The 20,099-nt window shown below is 41.1% G+C and overlaps 1 protein-coding gene across 2 annotated transcripts in view; it reads right to left on the reverse strand.

Moving 5' to 3' along the window:
* Window positions 1-20,099, reverse strand: part of ABCA1 (ATP binding cassette subfamily A member 1) — a 119,344-nt gene that overhangs the window by 23,308 nt on the left and 75,937 nt on the right. For both annotated transcript variants that reach the window (XM_083357183.1, XM_083357184.1), the window contains exons 15-28: window positions 19,007-19,229; window positions 18,078-18,299; window positions 16,892-17,096; window positions 15,338-15,448; window positions 14,321-14,492; window positions 14,111-14,242; window positions 11,840-11,979; window positions 10,564-10,701; window positions 9,285-9,505; window positions 8,941-9,013; window positions 8,106-8,308; window positions 6,240-6,288; window positions 5,174-5,284; window positions 832-980 (exon numbers count right to left, since the gene is read on the reverse strand). In XM_083357183.1, the coding sequence (XP_083213309.1) occupies window positions 832-980; window positions 5,174-5,284; window positions 6,240-6,288; window positions 8,106-8,308; window positions 8,941-9,013; window positions 9,285-9,505; window positions 10,564-10,701; window positions 11,840-11,979; window positions 14,111-14,242; window positions 14,321-14,492; window positions 15,338-15,448; window positions 16,892-17,096; window positions 18,078-18,299; window positions 19,007-19,229 (2,149 nt within the window). The remainder of the gene's footprint in view (window positions 1-831; window positions 981-5,173; window positions 5,285-6,239; window positions 6,289-8,105; window positions 8,309-8,940; window positions 9,014-9,284; window positions 9,506-10,563; window positions 10,702-11,839; window positions 11,980-14,110; window positions 14,243-14,320; window positions 14,493-15,337; window positions 15,449-16,891; window positions 17,097-18,077; window positions 18,300-19,006; window positions 19,230-20,099) is intronic.

The following is a 20,099-nucleotide window of genomic DNA, read 5'->3' on the forward strand; positions in this document are numbered from 1 at the left end:
GAGTAACAAAGAAGCTTTCCATAACATGCTAAAAGCTCAGTTCCTATCATTTCCAATATTTAATCAGCAATGTCAAAGTGAACTGCAAATTCTTTTGTCATGCCGCCTTTCAACAGCAAAGGAAGTGAATCATCCAGAAAAAAACGCAAATAATTGCACTTTTTTTTTTAAGGGGGGGGGAAATCTTTCCAAAGAACATGGCCTTTCCCCCACCACATTTCAAACTTCATCCCACATTAAAACTCTAAAAACTTTGATGTGATTAATTCAGCGGGAAACCCCCCACAGAAAAGCATTATTCATCCTGCAAATTAGCATTCTTGTCAATATAGAGTTTAATAGATATTGATGCTGGGTGGGGAACAAGAATCTGATTTTAACCCCTCACGTGTAAACCACCAGCATTCAAACTGAGAAAAACTAATCATCCAGAGAGTAGTGATCAGTAGTAATTGATTTACTAAGCGGAAAAGGAACTAGTTTTTGAAATTCCTATACTGGTAGTCCTCAACTTATGACCATTCAAGGACCATTCAAAGTTATAATAGTACCAATAAAAAAGCTTACAGTTACAACTGTTGCAGTGTCCCCCCCAGTCATATGATAGGAAATTGGGCCCTTCCCAGCTGGCTTCTAACAAGCTGAGTCAATGGGGAAGCCAAATTTGCTTAATGGCCCCATAATTCATTGGACATCTGCAGCCATTTGCTTAACAACCAGGGCAAAAAAGATTGTGAAAATGGGCATGACTTAGCAATGGAAGTTCTAGTCCCAATCGTGGTTGTAAGTTAAGGACTACCTGTAGAATTGAACAGAGAGAATCCAACTCACCTGGGCAAAAATGCCCTTTCTGCTGCGCTTGGCAATAAGTAGCCGCTTCCAAAGTAGAGCTACAAACTGTTGCTGGGTCAGCTTCCAGCCCTTCATCTGACTGGATCCTTTGCCATCCATGCCACTCAGAAGGTCAGTTTCCCGAGATTCTGCAGGCAAAGAGTTGGGAGTTAATAAAGCTTTCATCTATTTCTCTAAGCTAAAGAACTTCTAGGTAAGACACTTTTTTTACATTAGCATTGCTTAAAGCCTTGAAACCTTTCCTCTCTTGCTTAGCATAGGAGGATTGTATGGCTCACTAGATGTAGCTGCATTACAACCCCCCCCAAGAGCCCCAGCCACCATGGTCCATATTTAAAGAGGCTAGGAGGTGCAGTTGTTAGAGATGGTAGATTTTCCAGCTCTGCAGCAGGTAAATTTTCTCTTCAAATGTAGATAACCTTTATTGTCATTTTCTTTACTGTGGGCACATTGGCGCGCATTAAAAATTAAATTTAGTGGCTTGCTCTCAAAAGTGCACACATACATAACACACATTCAAAAATGTTATATACCACATATGTATATAAACTTTCGCCTTTACATATAAGTAACATATAAATATTAATCACTTGAACACATAACGGAAAGAGGAAGCTTGAGAGTTCACAAGGTTAACACTGTATGGAACAAAGCTGTGACTGAATCTGGATGTTCTGCTTCGGATACCACGGAGCCCCCTCCTCCTAGAAGGTAACAAGGAAAATGGGTCGTGAAGAGGATGTGTAGTGTCCCAGGCAATCTTGCGGGCCCTGTTCAAACAACGCTTAGGTGCTATGTCATGGATGGAAGGGAGGGAACCACCAAGGATCTTTTCGGCCATCCTCATCACTCTCTGCGCTGCCTTCCTGACTGAAGCAGTGATGCTTCTAAACCAGACGGTGATGCTGTATGACAGGATGCTCTCGATCGTCCGTCTGTAGAAAGTGGTCAGAACAGGGGAAGGAAGATGTGCTTTTCTCTTGCGACGCAGAAAATGCAGGCGCTGCTTTGCCTTTATCTTTAATTGATTCAGATGTTGTCTTTCTTTATTGCAAAGACTTTTTCAAGGTTTTAACAGACCTCTTTGGTAAAGGCTATGGGAAATCATTGCCCAGGTCATTGGCTTGCTTTGTCTTTTGTCTTTTCTCTTTGATTTTCAAATCTTTAACCACATCTTTTGTGTATTCAATAAAAAGTCTTTATCAGGGTCATTTTCTTAACTTTTCTCTATTTTGTAATCCACAGTTTTGTATTTCCAGTTTGAATGTCTTGCCTATTTGGTAATTTACACTTTTTAAAATCTAATATTTCTGATTCCATCAAGCAAAATTTGTTTCAGACCTGTCATTCCTTCATTCACATCATTTATCTATCAATCTTTCAATCACATAGAAGCATTGTTACCAATAAAAATGATATTGTGGTTACTGATTTCTGGCCCCATTCTTCAAAGATAACCTTTAATACTTTAAACGTTGTATTATTTTGTGCCATTTTGTAAAATCCAATCTGAAAGGAAAGGACCTTTTTTTGGTCTTCTGCCTGAACTTTAGTCCCCTCAAGTGTCCAATTTAAATCATAAGGTCTCTTAACTCTGTTATGACTTGCTGTTGTCAAAACAATTTCTATGGTGAATTCCAAAATCTTATAGTAAAAGTTTCAATATTCCAAATTTGAAATAGCCTTAATTTTTTTTTGATAACTTTATCAGTTGTTTAGCTTTTTCTCTGTGATGTTGCATTTTGCACCAAAAACATTTCAGGAAATCTTTTGCATGTCTCCTTATATATGCTGTCTCAAAATCATACCGTGGTTCTTAAGTCGACACATAGAGTCCCAATTAAAAGTATAGTTTGATTTCTTTGCTCAAAGAAAAGTTCCCAGCAGATCAAAATTTGGATTCTCAGATTGAGTGAAAAGATCATCCATTCTGTTTTCTCCTTGTTATGACAAATAGGTCAAAGATGCTCATGTATTAATTAATATTCCTAGAGTTCTAGAAAGCTTTTGAAAATCTGGATTTAGTACAGCTTTGGGTTATTTGTCTAGCACTGGTGGTTTGTTTGCTTTTGCTGTTTCTAAGATAATTTCAGTCTGGATTGTCCTTCTGATTTGGTGTTTTTATCTGTTTTTATGCTTTTATCCAGTTTTGTACACCACCCAGAGTGCATAGGGGTTTAATAAATTCAAATAAACAATAAAAATGTGCCATTGTTTAATTGGTACAACCATAACTTCTTTCAGTTAATGAATGCTGCTACACTAGCAGCCTACTAATTTGCAAATAGTTTCCAATACACTTCAAAACCAATTAACATTCCCCCCCTTTGTCCCCATAATTTACAAAGATTGAAAATGCTTTTGGGCAAGATGTTGTCCATATGTTTATGGCCTTGAGGTTGTGAAGAGTAACTTTAAGCAATTATTAATCTACCCACACCTGTCAGTAAAGGCACTGAGAATCATAATCAGTGACTATTTTGCCAATCAGTAGAAAATTGGTGCAAACACACCTTCCACCCCCAGCAAAAAAAAACCACACCCTATAAATAAGCAAGACTATCCTAGCTCAGACAATTGTTGCAGTCTATGCATCTTTGATTTTTGCCCTGCCCTGCTGTTTCTCTCATGGATCAATCCAAACATTTCATTTCTGAATATGGAACATTAGACTAATCCATGCTGGCTCAGAGTTCTGTGGAAGGATATATTCAGGTGCATCGATTGGCTGAAGAGTTGCTAATGATAAAAGCAGTTGAGTGGAACCTTTGGGATTCTTTTTGATGTATATATGCATCAAGAGGGGGAAAAAAGCAACATCAAAACAGCCATTATTGCATTGGATGATTTTTTTCTAAAAAAAAAAAAAAGCAAACAGCTGGAAAAAATCAAATGAATACGAGGAAACTATGAATAATTAATTTATTTTATCTTTTTGTATTTACTGTCCCTTAAAAACTGGATGCTATTAAAGGGGAAGTTTAGGGACACATCGTTTGAAAACCTGATGGTATGCTACTATGCTACTGGGATAAGAACTAAAAAAAAAAATCCAGGAAGAATAAAGAGAACGTACATGGGACATTTGACAAACTTGGCCCAAAGAAGGGCAGCAAAATCAAACCTTCTTCTAACATTAGCACACTTTGGGTTATCTGACTACGGAGATTCTCAATCATCCAGGTCATGGTTGTCCCAAAGGTGCTTTTCTAAAAGACATCGGAACTTTCTTGGGTTTTTTTCCTTGAAAACGTTTCGCTTCTCATCCAAGCTTCTTCTTCAGTTCTAACTGAATGATGGAATGGAAGGATGTATATTCTTTGCAACTCCTCTCCTAACGACTGTTGTGATTCAGGGTCAGCCTGTGGGTTTGGCAGTTGGGTCAGACGACTCAGAGGAGGAGGAGGAAGGGGGTGTTGAAGAGCTTGCTGAGGGGGTTGGACAGCTTGATGAGAGCCCTCAGCCAGGCCCCTCTCATCTGGTCACGACGCAGACCCAGCTGTGTGAGCCTGACAGCGTGGATGAAGATGACCCACAGCTGGCCCTGTTCAAGGACGCCCGACGCAGGAGGCAGTCAATCAGGAGTAAACAGAGGAAGGCAATGGGGCTCCTCGGAAGGAGGCAGAGAGAAGCCACGCCCTGAACTGTATTTAAGGGGGAATGCGTGGGAGGGCTGGTTTGCTAAAGGCAACCGCTTGAAAAGCTCCTGTTTCTTGGTTCATGTCTTGTTCTATTTGTTTTTGTAGCAATAAATTTGGCAGGCATAATTCCAGCCTCTTGCCTTCTTGTAAAAGGGGTTGTCCCTGCCTTTTCTGCAGGGCCGGTAGCAGGCTGGTACAGAACAACGACTGCAATGGAATCGCTGTAACTGCCATTGCTAAGCTGTATGGTTACATCACATCTCACCTCAGCTTTGTTTAGCGACAGAAATTCTGTCTCCAATTACAGTCAGTAAGGAAGGGCTACCAGTAAAATTAACGCTGGCTGAGGAATTCTGGGAGTTGAGGTCCACACGTCATAAAAGGGCCAAGTTTGAAGACCTCTGTTCTTGAGCCCTGTATTATGTACACTGGATTTTGTTGTGCGTGCATGAAATTCATCAGCATTCTTCCAAACAAGGGCATGTTGGGAGGTGATGCTCCCCTGAATTACAACGACCCATCCAAAACCTCAAAGTCCTTATTTGAAATATGATGCACAAATCACGCACAGCACAAATGAACATCAGTTTGTAGTGGATCGTCAGCTATAAGCACAACTTATTTTTTTTTAATCTCATACTGTAGTACATGCAGAGAAACATGGAGGGTTTCCACTCTACCTGGATCTATGTCAGAATCGTTAGGATCGAAAGCATCGTCCTCTGTGAATGGGCGAAGGCAGCTTTGTCGGTCTCCAAAGACTCGGTTTCTTCTAGCAGGTAATGTGCCATCTGAAAAGGAAAGTTTGTTGTCTATCAAAATTGAAGTCACCCTGCCAAAACTATTGCACTTGTATGTTTTTTGCTCTGTTTTCCTTTTATTTTTAAGGGTCTTATCCAGCCAAGAGTTTCCCAGAAAAGAAATAGAAGTCGCTTCAAAGAAGCGACACATCATATTTTTAGTAGAAAAGGCAATGGACTAGAAGCAGAGTGATGTGGATGCAGCTTTGTTTCATAACTGGGCATCTAAAGGCCAATCTCATCGACATGTGCTGAGTGATTTCATTTCACAGTTCTTTGATTCCAGGGCTTGTGAAACTTCTCAGCAGACTTTCAAGTGATACCAGCTTTTAGCACACATCAAAATACTTTAAAATGGAAGCTGCAACACTTGAAAGATGCTGATGGATTAATCCAATTCACATCACGAATCACCTTATTACTGACAGATCCTTCTGAAGTCCCCATTACTGGCATAAACCTTTCTTGCCCCATAGATTTCAAACACATTAGCTGGACATTAAGGGCTACCACATGGAAGGAGCATTTAATGTACAACAATACTGATTTTAGGACCGCAAATATTATCTTAATAATATTGTTTATTGTTATATATTTTTAAGAAATAGTTATTTTTTTTCCTTTTACAATGTCAAGTAACTGCATTAATGTAATTCCAAGATACATTTTTTTAAAAAAAGGAAAGAAATATAGAAAATACAAAAAAAATGAATAATAAAGTTAGGTAGCATACTTGTGAAAATGTATATAAAGAATATACCATATTGTAATCTGTTGTTATTAAGGTAAATCATAAAATCCAACCAAGTAATAAAATTGTGGTTCCTCTTCTTAAATTTCCTTAACTTTTTTTCCTAATGTGGCAATTGAACAGGCTTTATTAATCCTCAACTCAGTTGTTATATTATCTAACATTTTCCAGTGTTGCACAATTATTGCTGTTTACCTGAAGTTTCTGCATCCACACCGTTTTCATCTGCCACCTTGAGAAAAATCTGAAAGACAAAAGTGATGCCTTTAATGTATGCTGCTTTATGCTAAGCTACCTTGCAGGATCTGCCTTCAAGGCTCTATAGCAGAGGTCCCCGACCCTTTGGGCGCTGGGGACCGGTGCTATGGAGAAAGATTTTTCCGCAGACCGGAGAGGGTGTGATTTTGAATACTGCCTGCATCCCGAGGATGGAGCTTTGCTTATTTGTGAGGCCTGCTTGCTGGCATGTTGTGGACCGGTGCTGGTCTACGGACCTGGGGTTGGGGACCCCTGCTCTATAGTATGCTTCTGAATAAGCTGCATGAGTCATTTCAAGTGGTGAAAGTACTGGACTAGCAATCAGCAGGCTATGAGTTCTAGTCCCATCTTAAACATGAAAGCTAACAGAACTATTGTCACTCATTCTCAGCCTAACTCACCTCACAGGGTGGTTGTTACTGGGGAAATTGGAGGTGGGAGCATAATTTACAGCAGTGTGTTTCTCAACCTTGGCAATTTTAAGACATGTGGAGTTTGATTCCCAGAATTCCTCAGCCAGCATGTTGAAGTTGAAGTCCATACAGGCATCCAATCCAAGGTTGAGAAATACTGATTTACACCATCTTGATTTGTACAAAATAAAGTTAAGATACAAATCTAATTATAATAACACCAATCAAACCTTTATTATTATTATTTATAATAAATAAATAATGCCAGTTAAAGCAAGCAGATTCCAACTTCATAAAAATCAAGAAAACTGAAATGATGAAATGCCTCTCATATTAACACTTCAGCCAGGAATCAAATGCTTTACGTTTAAGCAGGATTAATGCTCTTTTTGTTTCCACAAGCTCTTTTTTTAACCCTCTGCTCTTTTCCCAAAGAATGCTGGAAGAAAAGATTAGGTTTTTGCTGACCACACAGATGGCTGTTCTGATTAGGCCTGTACTGCCATGCATGGATGCTCTGATAAGCATAAGTAAAATCCAGAGGCAGAACTGCTCTTAGCATAGCTCACAGTAACATCAGTGGAGACCAAGTTCATGCGCAGCTCCTCAGAGACATCTGAATATTCCCTGACCTCGGTTCACAGAGAATTAGATCCATGAACAGCCCCCAAATTCTGAGTTTTCATTTCTTATTATTACTATTTATTTATTACTATTACTATTTTTACCCACCAGAAAAGCCACCACTTTAACAGAGTTTTGTAACACTGCGATTCATTTTATGAGAATGGACACGTTTTGGAAGCATGCCTCGCTGCCAAGTGTAAAAAGGCTATTTCTCTTCCCAATTACATTGCACCCATCCCATCTGGCTAAGCAGGGAGAAGGACATGCTGCGTAACCCATTGGTCAAAGAATTTTGACTGGCAGGATCCAGGAGGAAGGCTTTCTCTGCTGTTGCTTTGGCCCTTTGGAACCTCTGACTTCAGAGTTGAGGCAAACCTCCACTCTGTTGGTTCTCTGGAAAGGTGTGAAGACCTGGCTTTTGGAGGAGGGGGTGTTGCAACTCTGGGGATGGCTGTTGGATTGAAGGCACTGCCTCCGCCTTATTAACTTTTTAACTGTCTAAATTTTTTTAATTCTGGTTTTCACTTTTAACTGGTAAATTATCACTTTGTTCTTATCTTTTTTTTTTAATCTGAGCTGTTCCTCGTATTGATTTATTACGTTGTTCTGAATCACCCAGAGTCCCTTCAGTGAGATTGGCAGTGTAGTAAATTTAATGATAAAAAATAAGTAATAAAATAAATCTCAGCCGCAGCTCGCTGGGAGCAAGCCGAGCTGTGGATGATTCCAGAATTGCTGTTGTCCTCTGCGTGGTTCAACGTACCTCTTCCAAGGTAGTCTCAGAAATGCCGTAGCTGGAAATCCCCAGGTCAGAGAGGCGGTCATCAATCTCATGAAACAGCTCCACAAAAGCTCCCTCTCGGGCAGCTTCATAGGGCAAGACGTAACTTAACTCGTGGCCAATGTCCTCTACCAGTCTTGCTTCTGGGACGTGCTTCATAATCAGATTAGAAATTGCAGATACATCTAGAAGAATGCAAGGAATCGTCAGATTCTGCTCCTGCCGCTGTCGCTTTATGCCGTGCCAACTAAATGTAATCTTTTCATGTCAGATATTGCTAACGATCAAAGTGCTTATCTCTGGGAGTTGAGCCAATATAAGATAACCACTTCTTATCTATTGCACAGTAGAAGTGAATTCCCCAATAGAAAATTAGGCACAGGCTGTAATTTCCATGAATAGAAGGGCTTCATCTGCCCATGGAAGGATTCTCACGTAACTGAGGAAGCCCACCTGGGCCATGAGGATAAGGGGGAGATACCTATGTCTTTCCCAGATTTATTCCAGGGGGCGAGGCCCTCTTTAGAAGAGCAGGTGTTATGGGATGTAAGAGGAGAGAAGAATCCCACTACTACGTTAACCAACAGCAAAAGCCCATCAAGGAGAGGCAACTTGTCAGAAGTAAAGTTTGGTTGCTAACACTCCTTGCTTAGATCAATAGTCTATCAATGCTGCAGACGTTGGTCTGTTTTTTTTAAAAAAAATGTCAAGAAAATTAATATCAAAATCCTATCAAAATACTACACTGTGGATTAAGAGCTACCCTTCTAGCCAAACAAAGTGCAGAAGAAGTTCAGTTCGCAAGAAACAACTTTACCTATTGTTGGAGTGTCACTTTCGTGGTCACTCCCGAGGCCGGCATCAGAACTACTCTGAGAGACACTGTCATCCTAGTTACAGAAGAAAAGGTCATCAAAAGATATGTAGATCAAGAGGAAATACATTTTAAGGAACACTGCAACTCTTAACGCAAGAGCGAGCAAGGCAGGCATTGAACTCAAATCAATTAGAAATCAGAACATTGCTACGTCTTGACGCCATTGTGCTCCTGAACATTTTGTATGATTACAGCACACCCCCCCTGCCCAAGAAAGAAGTTATTACACTTGAGAAGCCCCATCTATTTAGATCGTTTTAAGCCGTACTGGCAACCGTTCCTACCTTTTTCAGATAAGATATTGTGCTGCTGCTGTTTCTACAGGAGCTGAGTGAAGAATCGACATCCTTCTTGACTAAGGTCAAGTAGTATCCAGTGCCCAGCTGGTTCTTCAGGAATAATGAAGAGCCAACGCAACAAAGTTTGCCATTAGATATGATGGCAATTCGGTCTCCAAGGATGTCTGCCTCATCCATGTGGTGGGTGGAGAGAATGATAGTGCGACCTACCATTCAAAAGAAAGACACCTGTGTTAGGGAAGCTTAGTGATCGTGTGATTTCTGTTTTTCCTTACATGGGCAAACCATAGCTCAGAGACGGCAAACGAACACCAGGGAAACAGGAGCAAACAGACTTTCCCACAAACGGACCATGGGGGTTCCCAAGCTTATCCGAAGAGACTTGCAGATGCTTTTACAGAAGCCAAAGCAAGAAGGCATAGAAGATGAAGATCTGCCATTCTAGCTGGCTGAAATCTGATGCTAACTTTATGACTGCCCCTTAATTAAAGCACAGAAATTTGTTAGTAGCATCCGGTTCTTTCTCCTATGCACAACTTTGCAAATAACTGAAGGGTCAACTGGAGGACCACAGCCTATTCAAACACCACCTCATGAGGAACATCCATCACTCAGTGGAGGAGAGCACACGTCGCATTGCAGAAAGTCCCACTTTCAATCCTTAGCATCTCTAGTTTAAAAGAGTACACAGATTGTTGGGCTGTGAGACACCTTAACTTGAAAGCTCAGAAAAGTAATAGTGATAGGTTGCTGTGAACAAAAGCTTTCATCTGGAAGATCTTGGAGAGCCAGCTTAGACTTAAGCTTAAGTCGTCTTCTGGCCAATCTTCCTCAGCACGGAAAAATCTTTGACAAGCATACTTTTGAGAGTTCAACTCAAATGTGGAATATTTAATGAAAACAGTGATCTTATTGCACGCAATTACACGTCTCATTCTCGCACACAAAGGAGGCAAACAAGAAGACACAATATAGAATTGAAACTGTATGCAATTTAAATTGTAAATTGTAAATCAGATCACCGTCTGAGCAAGCTTAATCCTGTGCGCATTAGCTGGCAATTGGTTTCTGGGGTTTTAGATAGGACTCTTTCCTCGCGCAAAGTGGAGGTTATAGACACTGAAGTAGGAACCTTCCTCGTGTAAGATAGGTACTCTGCCACTAACCCTCTGCTCTTTTCTATCTTAAAAATCGTGCTTCCGACCACCATCACCCAACATAAGCATGCAAAGTTTCACTGACCCACAAGACAAAGGGGGAATACCTTGTCGATATTTCAAGAGCAACTCCCAGATCCCTCTTCGGGAATATGGATCCACTCCAGCTGTTGGCTCATCAAGAATGACAACTTTAGAACCACCTACAAAGGCCAGAGCTATTGAAAGTTTTCTCTGCATGCCACCTAGAAGACAAGTTTGGACAGATTTAGGCTCTCTGGGGATATTTTGTTTCTTAATGCTTTTAAATTCTTAGAACGATTGTTTTATATGAGTTGTTTCATCTGATTATTGCACACCACTTTTCATGAGATGGGTGGCCATGTAAATTTGATTAACAAATAAACAGGAAGAACCACCATTGCGCACTTATGTGAATATATCCCAATGGGAAGCAAGCGGGCAGGCAGGTTACCACCGAAATAGCCTTTCCCAATTAAATATCCTTCAGATGAGCTACCTAACTGCTAATTATTATGCAATTTGCGGAAGGACACATCCATGCCTTTAGGAGGCAAATGAAAAGAAATATAATTCCAGAGTGATGCCATTGGATTTTTCTTATCACTCTCTACAGGCAAAGATTTCTTAAATAAGAGCCTCGGTGGCGCAGTGGGCTAATGCCTCCTTAAGTAACACCAGCTGCCTGCAATTAGTGCAGGTTCGCGTCCCACCAGGCTCAAGGTTGACTCAGCCTTCCATCCTTCCGAGGTAGGTAAAATGAGGACCCAGATTGTTGGGGGCAATTAAGCTGACTTTGTAATAATGCCGCTTGGGGGGGTGTATGAAATCCCTAATAAGCAGGCATATACATAGAATGAAGGCTACTGCTAAGCTTGTAAGCCGCCCTGAGTCTTCGGAGAAGGGCGGGATATAAATGGAATTAAAATAAATAAATAAAATAAATAAATAAATAAATAAATATGGATGGGCCATCTTGAAATGAGAGCTTGCTTTTCTTTTCCTTAAATTCATTTTAATTCCTCAAGGAAGATGTTATAAATCCCAGAATGCAGAGGAGAAGAAAAATTTTATTCTCCTCCGATTTTTTTTCTGACCATCCAGGAGGAATCTTCATGTTTGCTGCTCAACTGAGACCACCTTCCACATTTTTTTTCCTTCCCATTTTCTTCTCCATCTACCACCCACAATAAATAGAATGTCGTGTACCAAGAATGTTGTTCTCAAGAGTTTAGAAAGTCTCTTTGTCGCTTACAAAAGGAGAGCAATGATTTATCAGCCCAGAGAGCTCTCAACATCTCACATTCTACAGGTATGCAGTGAAGATAAGCAACCCTAAACAACTGAATAATAGCAATTTACCAGAAAGTTGGCTTGTCTTAGATTTGAGTTTGTGAGGCAAGCCAACATCTATAGCCATTTGTTCCATTTCCTTTTTCACCAACTTTTTCGGCAGCCCCTTCAGGCGTGCATAAAACCAAATGTGTTCTTCCACTGTCAGCCTAGGGAAAAAGGAGAAAAGGAGGAGAAACAAGATATTATATACGTGTGTTGTTTGGTTATGTTAATCTATTTTAAAATTGAGACTATGCCTAGCATAGGCTATTTTCCCATTTATAGTTTTGATACCCAGCTATAGATGACATGGTATAAAATCAGATGACCAGATGTTTTCGAACACCCTGTAACTCACTAGTGGGGGAAATTACCAAAGACCATCTATACACAGATCAAAGAAGGTTGCTGACAGCTTATCAGACCATTTATTATCTATCCTAATCTTTCCTAACCAATCCTCTCTGACAGATGCTTTTCTTCCTTGACCGCAGCTTCTAGAAGTCCAATCAACCTGGGGTACAACAAGAATATCCTGATGGAGATAACAGAGAATTAGGAGGGCATGGTTGTTTTATTTATCTATTAGATTTTTATCCTGCCTTTATTACTTCAAAAGTAATGTAAAGAGGTGAACATACTGTACATAAAACTCCTTCCTCTTCCTATTTTCCACACACCAGCGAACCTGTGAGGTAGGCTGAGCTGAGAGGGAGGGAGCGACTTGCCCAAAGTAACCTAGCTGCCTTTCATGTCCAAGGTAGAATTAGAACAGTCTCCTCTCCTCAACATCCCTCTCGTTCTCTTTAAGTCACATGCTTGTGGACACAATCCAAATACGTATAGGAAACGTGCCTGAAGGGTTTTGGGAGAAAAGGCAGTTTTAAGAAAACTGTATCGTGTGTGTTGTGTAGAGGGTTCTGGAGAGCAGGAAGGACGCCGAGACGATGAGTACAACGTAACAGCTTTTTATTAGGTGGAAGTGACTGTACTGGGGAATAGGGGTTACCTGCACTCTTATATATACCTGGCCAGTACCTCAATCGGACTGAACCTCTGTTCCCCGCCGAAATTGCTTCCCGCCAAAACAGTTACAGTTCAACGCCTCCTGGTGGTGACTCTTAAACACAGCTGTAGGTTTCCAATAAAGCTTAATACATAACAGTGTGGGTTGAAAGCTCACCACTTCTGAAGATCTAGGGGAGTCAGAGCATCTGAAGAAAGCTGCCAACAATCCCATTTAGTTACAGTCAGCAAATGAAAACAAAAGGGCTCTATCTATACATGAGTTCTTGCACAAAACTCTCTTTGCCAAGGGGGAAAAATCATTATTCTTCCCCTTCACTTACTATGCTTCAGTGGGCAGTAAATCTATTTACAGGGAGCAAATGGGGCTGACAGAACAAAACAAAAGCCAAATCATGGCTTATTAATGCATTAATCTTGCCTGCTAATATTCCCTCCAAGCAGATACATCTAACCATCCATGGACTGCAATAGCAGGTAATTGTGTATTATACAGCATGAACCATGGTTGGAGGATTGTTCCTCTCAAAATAAACCAGGGTTTGAAGCCACTGCTTAGCCTTGCTCTTTATCTCTTGGTTTCTTCCAAAGGTTCCAAGCACTATTTACAGAAAACAATAAAGGTACTACAGATGAAACTACCCATGATTTATCGGCTGGACCCAGTTCCAGGAACAGTCAATAAGAATAACCTGAACATGCATTAGAAATCCATCACTTGATTTACTGTATCACAACACAGTACCACAATTGTTCTGTTTGGGAAAAAAAATGTGATTCTGGTACGTTTTCGTGCCGTTCCTTACAGTACCTAAATATTCCGTCATGTTTTTCTGAAGCAGCTCAAGAATTCGAGGACATCTTTGGAGCAAAGCAATACATCCTACAGAACTTGGTGGACTAGCCAACATTAACACAGATGCTATTCACATAGGAATAACATGTAGACTTGTGTACAGTCCCATAGTGTTTCACCGCCCTCTCTAAGCGGTCTACAGAGTCAGCATATTGTCCCCAACAATCTGGCTCTCCATTTTACTGACCTCAGAAAGGATGAAAGGCTGAGTCAACTTTGAGCCTGACAAGATCGAACTCCAGACTGTGAGCAGATTTAGCCTACAATACTGCATTCCAATCCCTGAGCCACCAGACATATGGGCAAATGTATACTCTCTCCCCAACACCAGTGCCGCCATCTCCCTATGTACTTTCCTAACAATGAAATAAATGAGTAAGATATACAAGGGAACTGTGATTGGTAATGTGACTCACTCATCAAACAAGACATTGTGTTGAGGACAAACACCCAGATTCTTCCGGATAGTGGAGAGTTCAGAACGGATGTCTTTACCCAAGATAAAGGCCGTGCCTGAGGTTGGGGGGAATAATCCAGTCAAAATGGACCTAAACATAATAGAAAAGAAGTTAGTTTCCCAAATGACAGAGTCAGCTATGAATCAAGATGCCATTTCTTCCTCTTACATTGTGGTAGTTTTTCCTGCTCCGTTGTGCCCCAAGAAGGAGGTAATTTGCCCTTCATAAAAATTCAGTGTAAGGCCATCTATAGCCAGCTTCTTGCCATCACGGTAAACCTTCACCAAGTTCTTAATGGAGACCCCAAGGGGAAGATGGCTTGGCTCTTCTTCCATGCAAACTATAAAAAGGGAAAGGAAATCCAACGAAGCAAGTAATCAGATTTTTATCTGCATTGTGTGCAGTCTTCTTGAACAATAATGTAGGTAGTGAAAATAATGGAGATCGTAGGGCACATTGGGATACGATGTAGATGTAGCCACTTTCTGAATCCCAGGGAATATGACTGTTGGAAATCTAACTCGATCCCAGGTACCGGTAGAAGTCCCAGGTAGAACTATGAAATGTCAGAAGATTTCCATCAAAAAAAGGCTGTGGTGAGAATTATCTGACCTACGTTTGATCAGATATGCTGCTGCTTCTAAACAGGCCCTGGTTATTAGGTCTGTTTCAGCATCAATGCTACAGCTTAAAATCCAATCACGCTTTTGCAGGATGAGCCCATGTTCCATCTGATCCAACCTTTCTGAATTATAAGAAATCCCAACATTCCTCCTCAACTACCCCTTTTTCCGAGAAGAGGTGAATTCTCTGTGTCTCATATTGTGACCACATCACTAACGAATAGGTACTAAAAAGATCAAGTGTGAACGAACGTCAAATGTGGCTTGTTGGCCATATCTTATGTATGCCTGAAGACTGGCATCCAAAAATTGCACTATGTTGGATACCTCCTGAAGGAAAGAGGAAACAATATCGGCCTCGGAAAACCTGGCACCGAACATTTAAGATAGAGCTTAAGATTATTATTAATGTCCCTTGGAATGCTGCCAAAGATGCTGAAAATGTTTGAAACCGGTGAAAGTCACATGCTGCCCAATGTGGTCTGTCCAGGACTAATAATGATGGTGATAAGCCCTCTTCCTTATTACAACGGGCATCTAAGGTTGCCAATGAGTCACTTACTTTCAGATGATCCTGCAGCATGAGAAGAGAGCCACTGTCCTCCAGCTTCCTCACCAAACCAATAGGATTTCATAAAGGGGAAGTACCAAGGCCTGGGAATGCCATATTGACCTAAACAGAACGCAAAGTAGTTTTTCACGAAACAAAAGAATTGGTCACAGCATTTGAGATACGAAAAGGCACTTTTCAAATGGCTGAACTAGGCTTGTTTTGTACACAAAGAAGTTCTAGCTGCATCTACTATTTGACTGACAACACATACAGGTAGTCCTTGACTTACAACAGTTCATTTAGTGACCATTCAAAGTTACAATGGCACTAAAGCAAGTGACTGTTTTTCACACTTACAACTTTTGTATCATCTCCATGGTGACGTGATCAAAATTCAGGTGCATGGCAACTGGATCATACTTATGACCACTGCTGTTTTCCCATGGTCATGTGATCACCTTTTGCAACCTTTTGACGAGCAAAGTCAATGGAGAAGCCAGACTCACTTAACAACCATGTTATTAACTTATCAACTGCAATGATCCACTTAACAACTGTGGCAAGAAAGGTCGTAAAAGGGGGCAAAACCCACTAAACAAATGTCTCACTTAACAACAGAAATTTTTGGGCTCAATTGTGGTCATACGTCAAGGACTATCTGTATATGTTTAACCCTAAGTATTAAAACTGATTGAAACAAATTCTAGGTTCTTCTATTTGTTCGTCGCAAATGCACATGCATTCTTTTAACTGGCACACACATTAGTTCTGATTGCCTTCTAGAATTTCTACTTGTAGCCCTGTAGTTCAATTTACCTTAACCTTATTTCCATTTATTGAAATGCAGATTGGATGATATAGTGGGATTCTTTGTATCTCTGCAATAAGATCAATTCAGACAGACTCTGAATGCTTGTAATTAACTTCTCTAGAAATACATTCAGCGGGCAACACTGAAGGGAGTATATAACACTGATGTGCACGTATCCTCCTAAAAACGATTTTCTCCACTGAGCTGAATTAACTGTTAAAATATCTTCTCTTACAATTTGAGAAATCTGCTTGCAAGCTTAGAGCTTCTAGTTTTTGCACATTCAACTCTTGAGTAACTTAATCACACAACTAAGGGTTTATGCATAGGAAAGCCGGCTTTCCATATCTAGGAAATGTTCCTGTCTGGTGTTCCCCACCGTACTTGAGACCTTTGGAACCATTTCTGCGGCTGAACCAATTAGCCTAGATTTTTGCTGCTTCTCCAGAGGAAATGTTATGAAGTCAGTATTGCAGTATTTATTCTAAAGTTGCAGAATGGGCACCTCCCATTGTGGGACTTCTCTTCTGATCATGCCTCCTGGTTCCTTAGATCAACCCTCCCATCCATACCTCCCGTAAGATTTGAGATGCTTTTTGTTTCTTGCCACTGTTTCTCTGCTTTCTCCCCTGCAGACGAGCAGCTATGCTCCCTATCCTCCACGGTGGCAGTGGCTTTCACGGGGAGAAGAAGACGGGGCTGTAGAAATTAACAGCAGGAGGAGGAGGAGGAGAAGGAGAAAGATTCCTCACCTGGAAAAACAGACTCAATGTACCAAGTCATAATGCCATACAACAAGCTATCCAACACCATCATGAAGACAGATATGGTCAAGTTGAAACTGTCTTGATCCACAGGGCTTTCAAATAAATTGTCCCACTGCAACCCAATCCCCTGTTCTTCAAACAGGGAAACATATTCACAGCCAAATCCAAAGGCCACCGGAGAAAGTAGGCTCTGTGAAGAAAGACCGCCAATTAGAACTCTTATTACTTTCACTAGAGAGCCTTGGTGGAGCAGTGGGCTAATGCCTCCTTAAGTAATACCTGCTTCCTGCAATTAGTGCAGGTTCGCATCCCACCAGGCTCAAGGTTGACTCAGCCTTCCATCCTTCCGAGGTAGGTAAAATGAGGACCCAGATTGTTGGGGGAAATAACCTGACTTTGTAATAATGCCGCTTGGGGGCCCCCGAAAGCCCTAATAAGCAGGCATATACATAGAATGAAGGCTATTGCTAAGCACATTTGATTTGTGATTTAGATTGTAAGCCGCCCTGAGTCTTCGGAGAAGGGCGGGATATAAATGGGATTAAAATAAAAAAAATAAAACTATTTAAGTTTTTTTTGAATGTGAGGAAAGCCCATGGGTCAGATTATACCAGCCACTCTTACATACACTAAGTAAAAGGGACCCAAAGTCAAAAAAATGCAGACTGATACTTCAACCACTGCCCAGGGTTGATTTAAAGTATATATGCCCGACGGGGATAATCATTCAACGGAAACATGACTCTGTGTATCTTTGCCCCTATCATGTCCTCTGGCTCCTGAGGATGATGGGAAGGTTTCATAGTAAAATGTTTTCCATGCAAAGGATAGTAAATATTATGACTACCGTTACAGGTCAGCGATCAGCAAAACAGATTAAAGTGCATTGGAAAGCCATATAATTTGGTGGATCTGAAAGCTTTACTAAGAGTTGAAATGTAACTTAGATTTTGTTATACATTAGTCATAGAATTAAGGAACCAATGTAAAAAAATACTCAGGAAAAATCTCTTCAATTACAGCCCTCCCAACTTTCCAGATGTACATGGATAAAATTTTCCATCTGAGCAGCAGAGATGTGGATCGTTGTTCTAGGCATCTTAGAAATACCAGACTCTGGGCAATCTCTTTTGCTTAGCCCACAACAACAAAGAAAGTCTGCAATACTCACTGCAAATACTCTGAGAGAGAAACCGATATAATTCTGCCAGGCTTCACATAAGGGGTAAGGCAAATAGAGAGTAAAATAGATGATTCCTCCACAAGCAGCTGCTATGTTGGCTCTGGAGAAGAAGGTGCTGATGAGGAAGCACTGTGAGATGGTTACTACACCAAAGAGAGACAGGAAGATGAAAATCACGCTGGGATCACTGTAGGGCAGCAAGTTTCCTTTCTGGATAAACAAAAGAAGAGAAAGAGGAAATAGGTTTGTATGGCACCAAACACCGAACCATTTAAAAAAGTACAACTACTACAAATGACTGCAGAGCTTTGTCAAGTATACTCTCAAGCATTCAAGTTCAGTTTCCCCCCTCCCCAGGTAAGCGGTGAAAAAAAGAGTAGTGACCTGGCACCATCCATATTTTTCTACAGACAAGCTAGACGTTTACACCGATCTGTCACTGGCTACCTTTTTTATTGCCATTTTCCAATAATTCAAAGAAATATTTTCATGGCATCAAACTTCCGTGAAGCATGCTTGGACAACGGCTGGGATCCCACACTACACTGAGCCATAATATGATCTGTTTGGTTCTGACTTGCCGTGATGTGTGAAATATGTGAATTCAGCTAATGTTTTAGCCAAGGCCAATCCTTACTATCAACGACTGGAGAATTCTGGGAGCTGAAGTCCATGCTTCTTCAAATTCCCAAGGTTAAGAGACATTGGTACTATAGAGGAAATAGATTCATATTCCAGGCCAGCACCTTCTAGATAGGTTGGGCTATTCCCCTAACCTTTAACCATAATTGTCCTGTGCAAACTGAGAATTAAATTCGCTGGTTGTCTACTGTATTCTGAGGGTGCAAGTTTGGGGAACAAACCACAGCATTAACCCATCAAGAAAGGAGTGGGGGGGGGAGTGAAGCCAATCTCACCTTAAGGATGAATGTCAGAAGCCCTGCGCTCATGAGAATGGGGATGAAGCTACTAATGAACCAGCTAAGCCAGAGGATGCCATTGTTGAGACCCATGATCTTCATTGTCTCTTTCAGCCGAGCTTCCTTCTCATATACAATCCCCTTGATGATCACCGCTACTGAGTAGACCCAAGCCAAAGTCATGAAAAGAGGCATTGACCGGCTCAAGATACGCAAGAATCTAGAAAGGGAGCAGCAGGCAAACAAAGGTTTAGGAGGATATTTTCAGAGGCAGTTGCTATTTGTTTCTAAAGACTCTTAGGCCCCAGGGAATTAAAACTATCCTAGGAAGCACTCTTGTCACCATCTTGAAGATACCTGTTCCCTTTGAGATGGTTGAAGGCGGCTTCTTGCAGCACCTTCCTCCCAGAGGTCTGTAGTATGGACTTTTTTTAAAGCAGAAATTCTACTATCTCCTCCAGCTAAGAGAAGGTGTGATTTTTAAATCTGTCACAATATGGCTTGTTCTGCATTAAGGTGGTGTTCTGTTCCAGCCTATGACCGGCCTTGTTTGTGCATCAGGGACAACCCCTTTTTCCTTTTTACAGTCTATAGGCTGGAAAAACCCAACCCAAATTTATTTACAGTTCAAACAAAAAAGCAACAGAACATTTCCTTCAATAAATGAATCAAAATATCAAACAAGAGTCAACAAAAAAGAGTTAAGCAGAAGTACCAAGAACAGACCAGGATTCTCTTAGAATGTCTCCAAATGGTTGCCTTCAGCCCCGCCCACACCTTCCCCTTTTATTATCAGTCCCAAGGTGTGGCTTCTCACTGCCTTCTCCTCCTCTCCCTGAGCTGCCTCATTGATTTTCTCTGCTCTGCTCTGCTGGATTGCCTTCTGCTTCTAGCGTCTCAGAACAGATTCAGCTGTGACTCTTCTGAGTCTGACACCTCGTACTCACACAGCTGAGCCTCATGAGGAACATGACTGTAGGGACCAGGCTGAGAGTCCTGCAGTGCATCAGAGCCTCCCTCTGACACCAAAGGCTCTCCAAACCCCTCCTCCTACTCCTCAGATTCATCGGACTCAGCTGCTGGGAGCACA

The sequence above is a fragment of the Vipera ursinii genome (genome assembly GCF_947247035.1).
Source record: "Vipera ursinii genome assembly, chromosome: 2".
In the NCBI taxonomy this organism is placed as follows: domain Eukaryota; kingdom Metazoa; phylum Chordata; class Lepidosauria; order Squamata; family Viperidae; genus Vipera; species Vipera ursinii.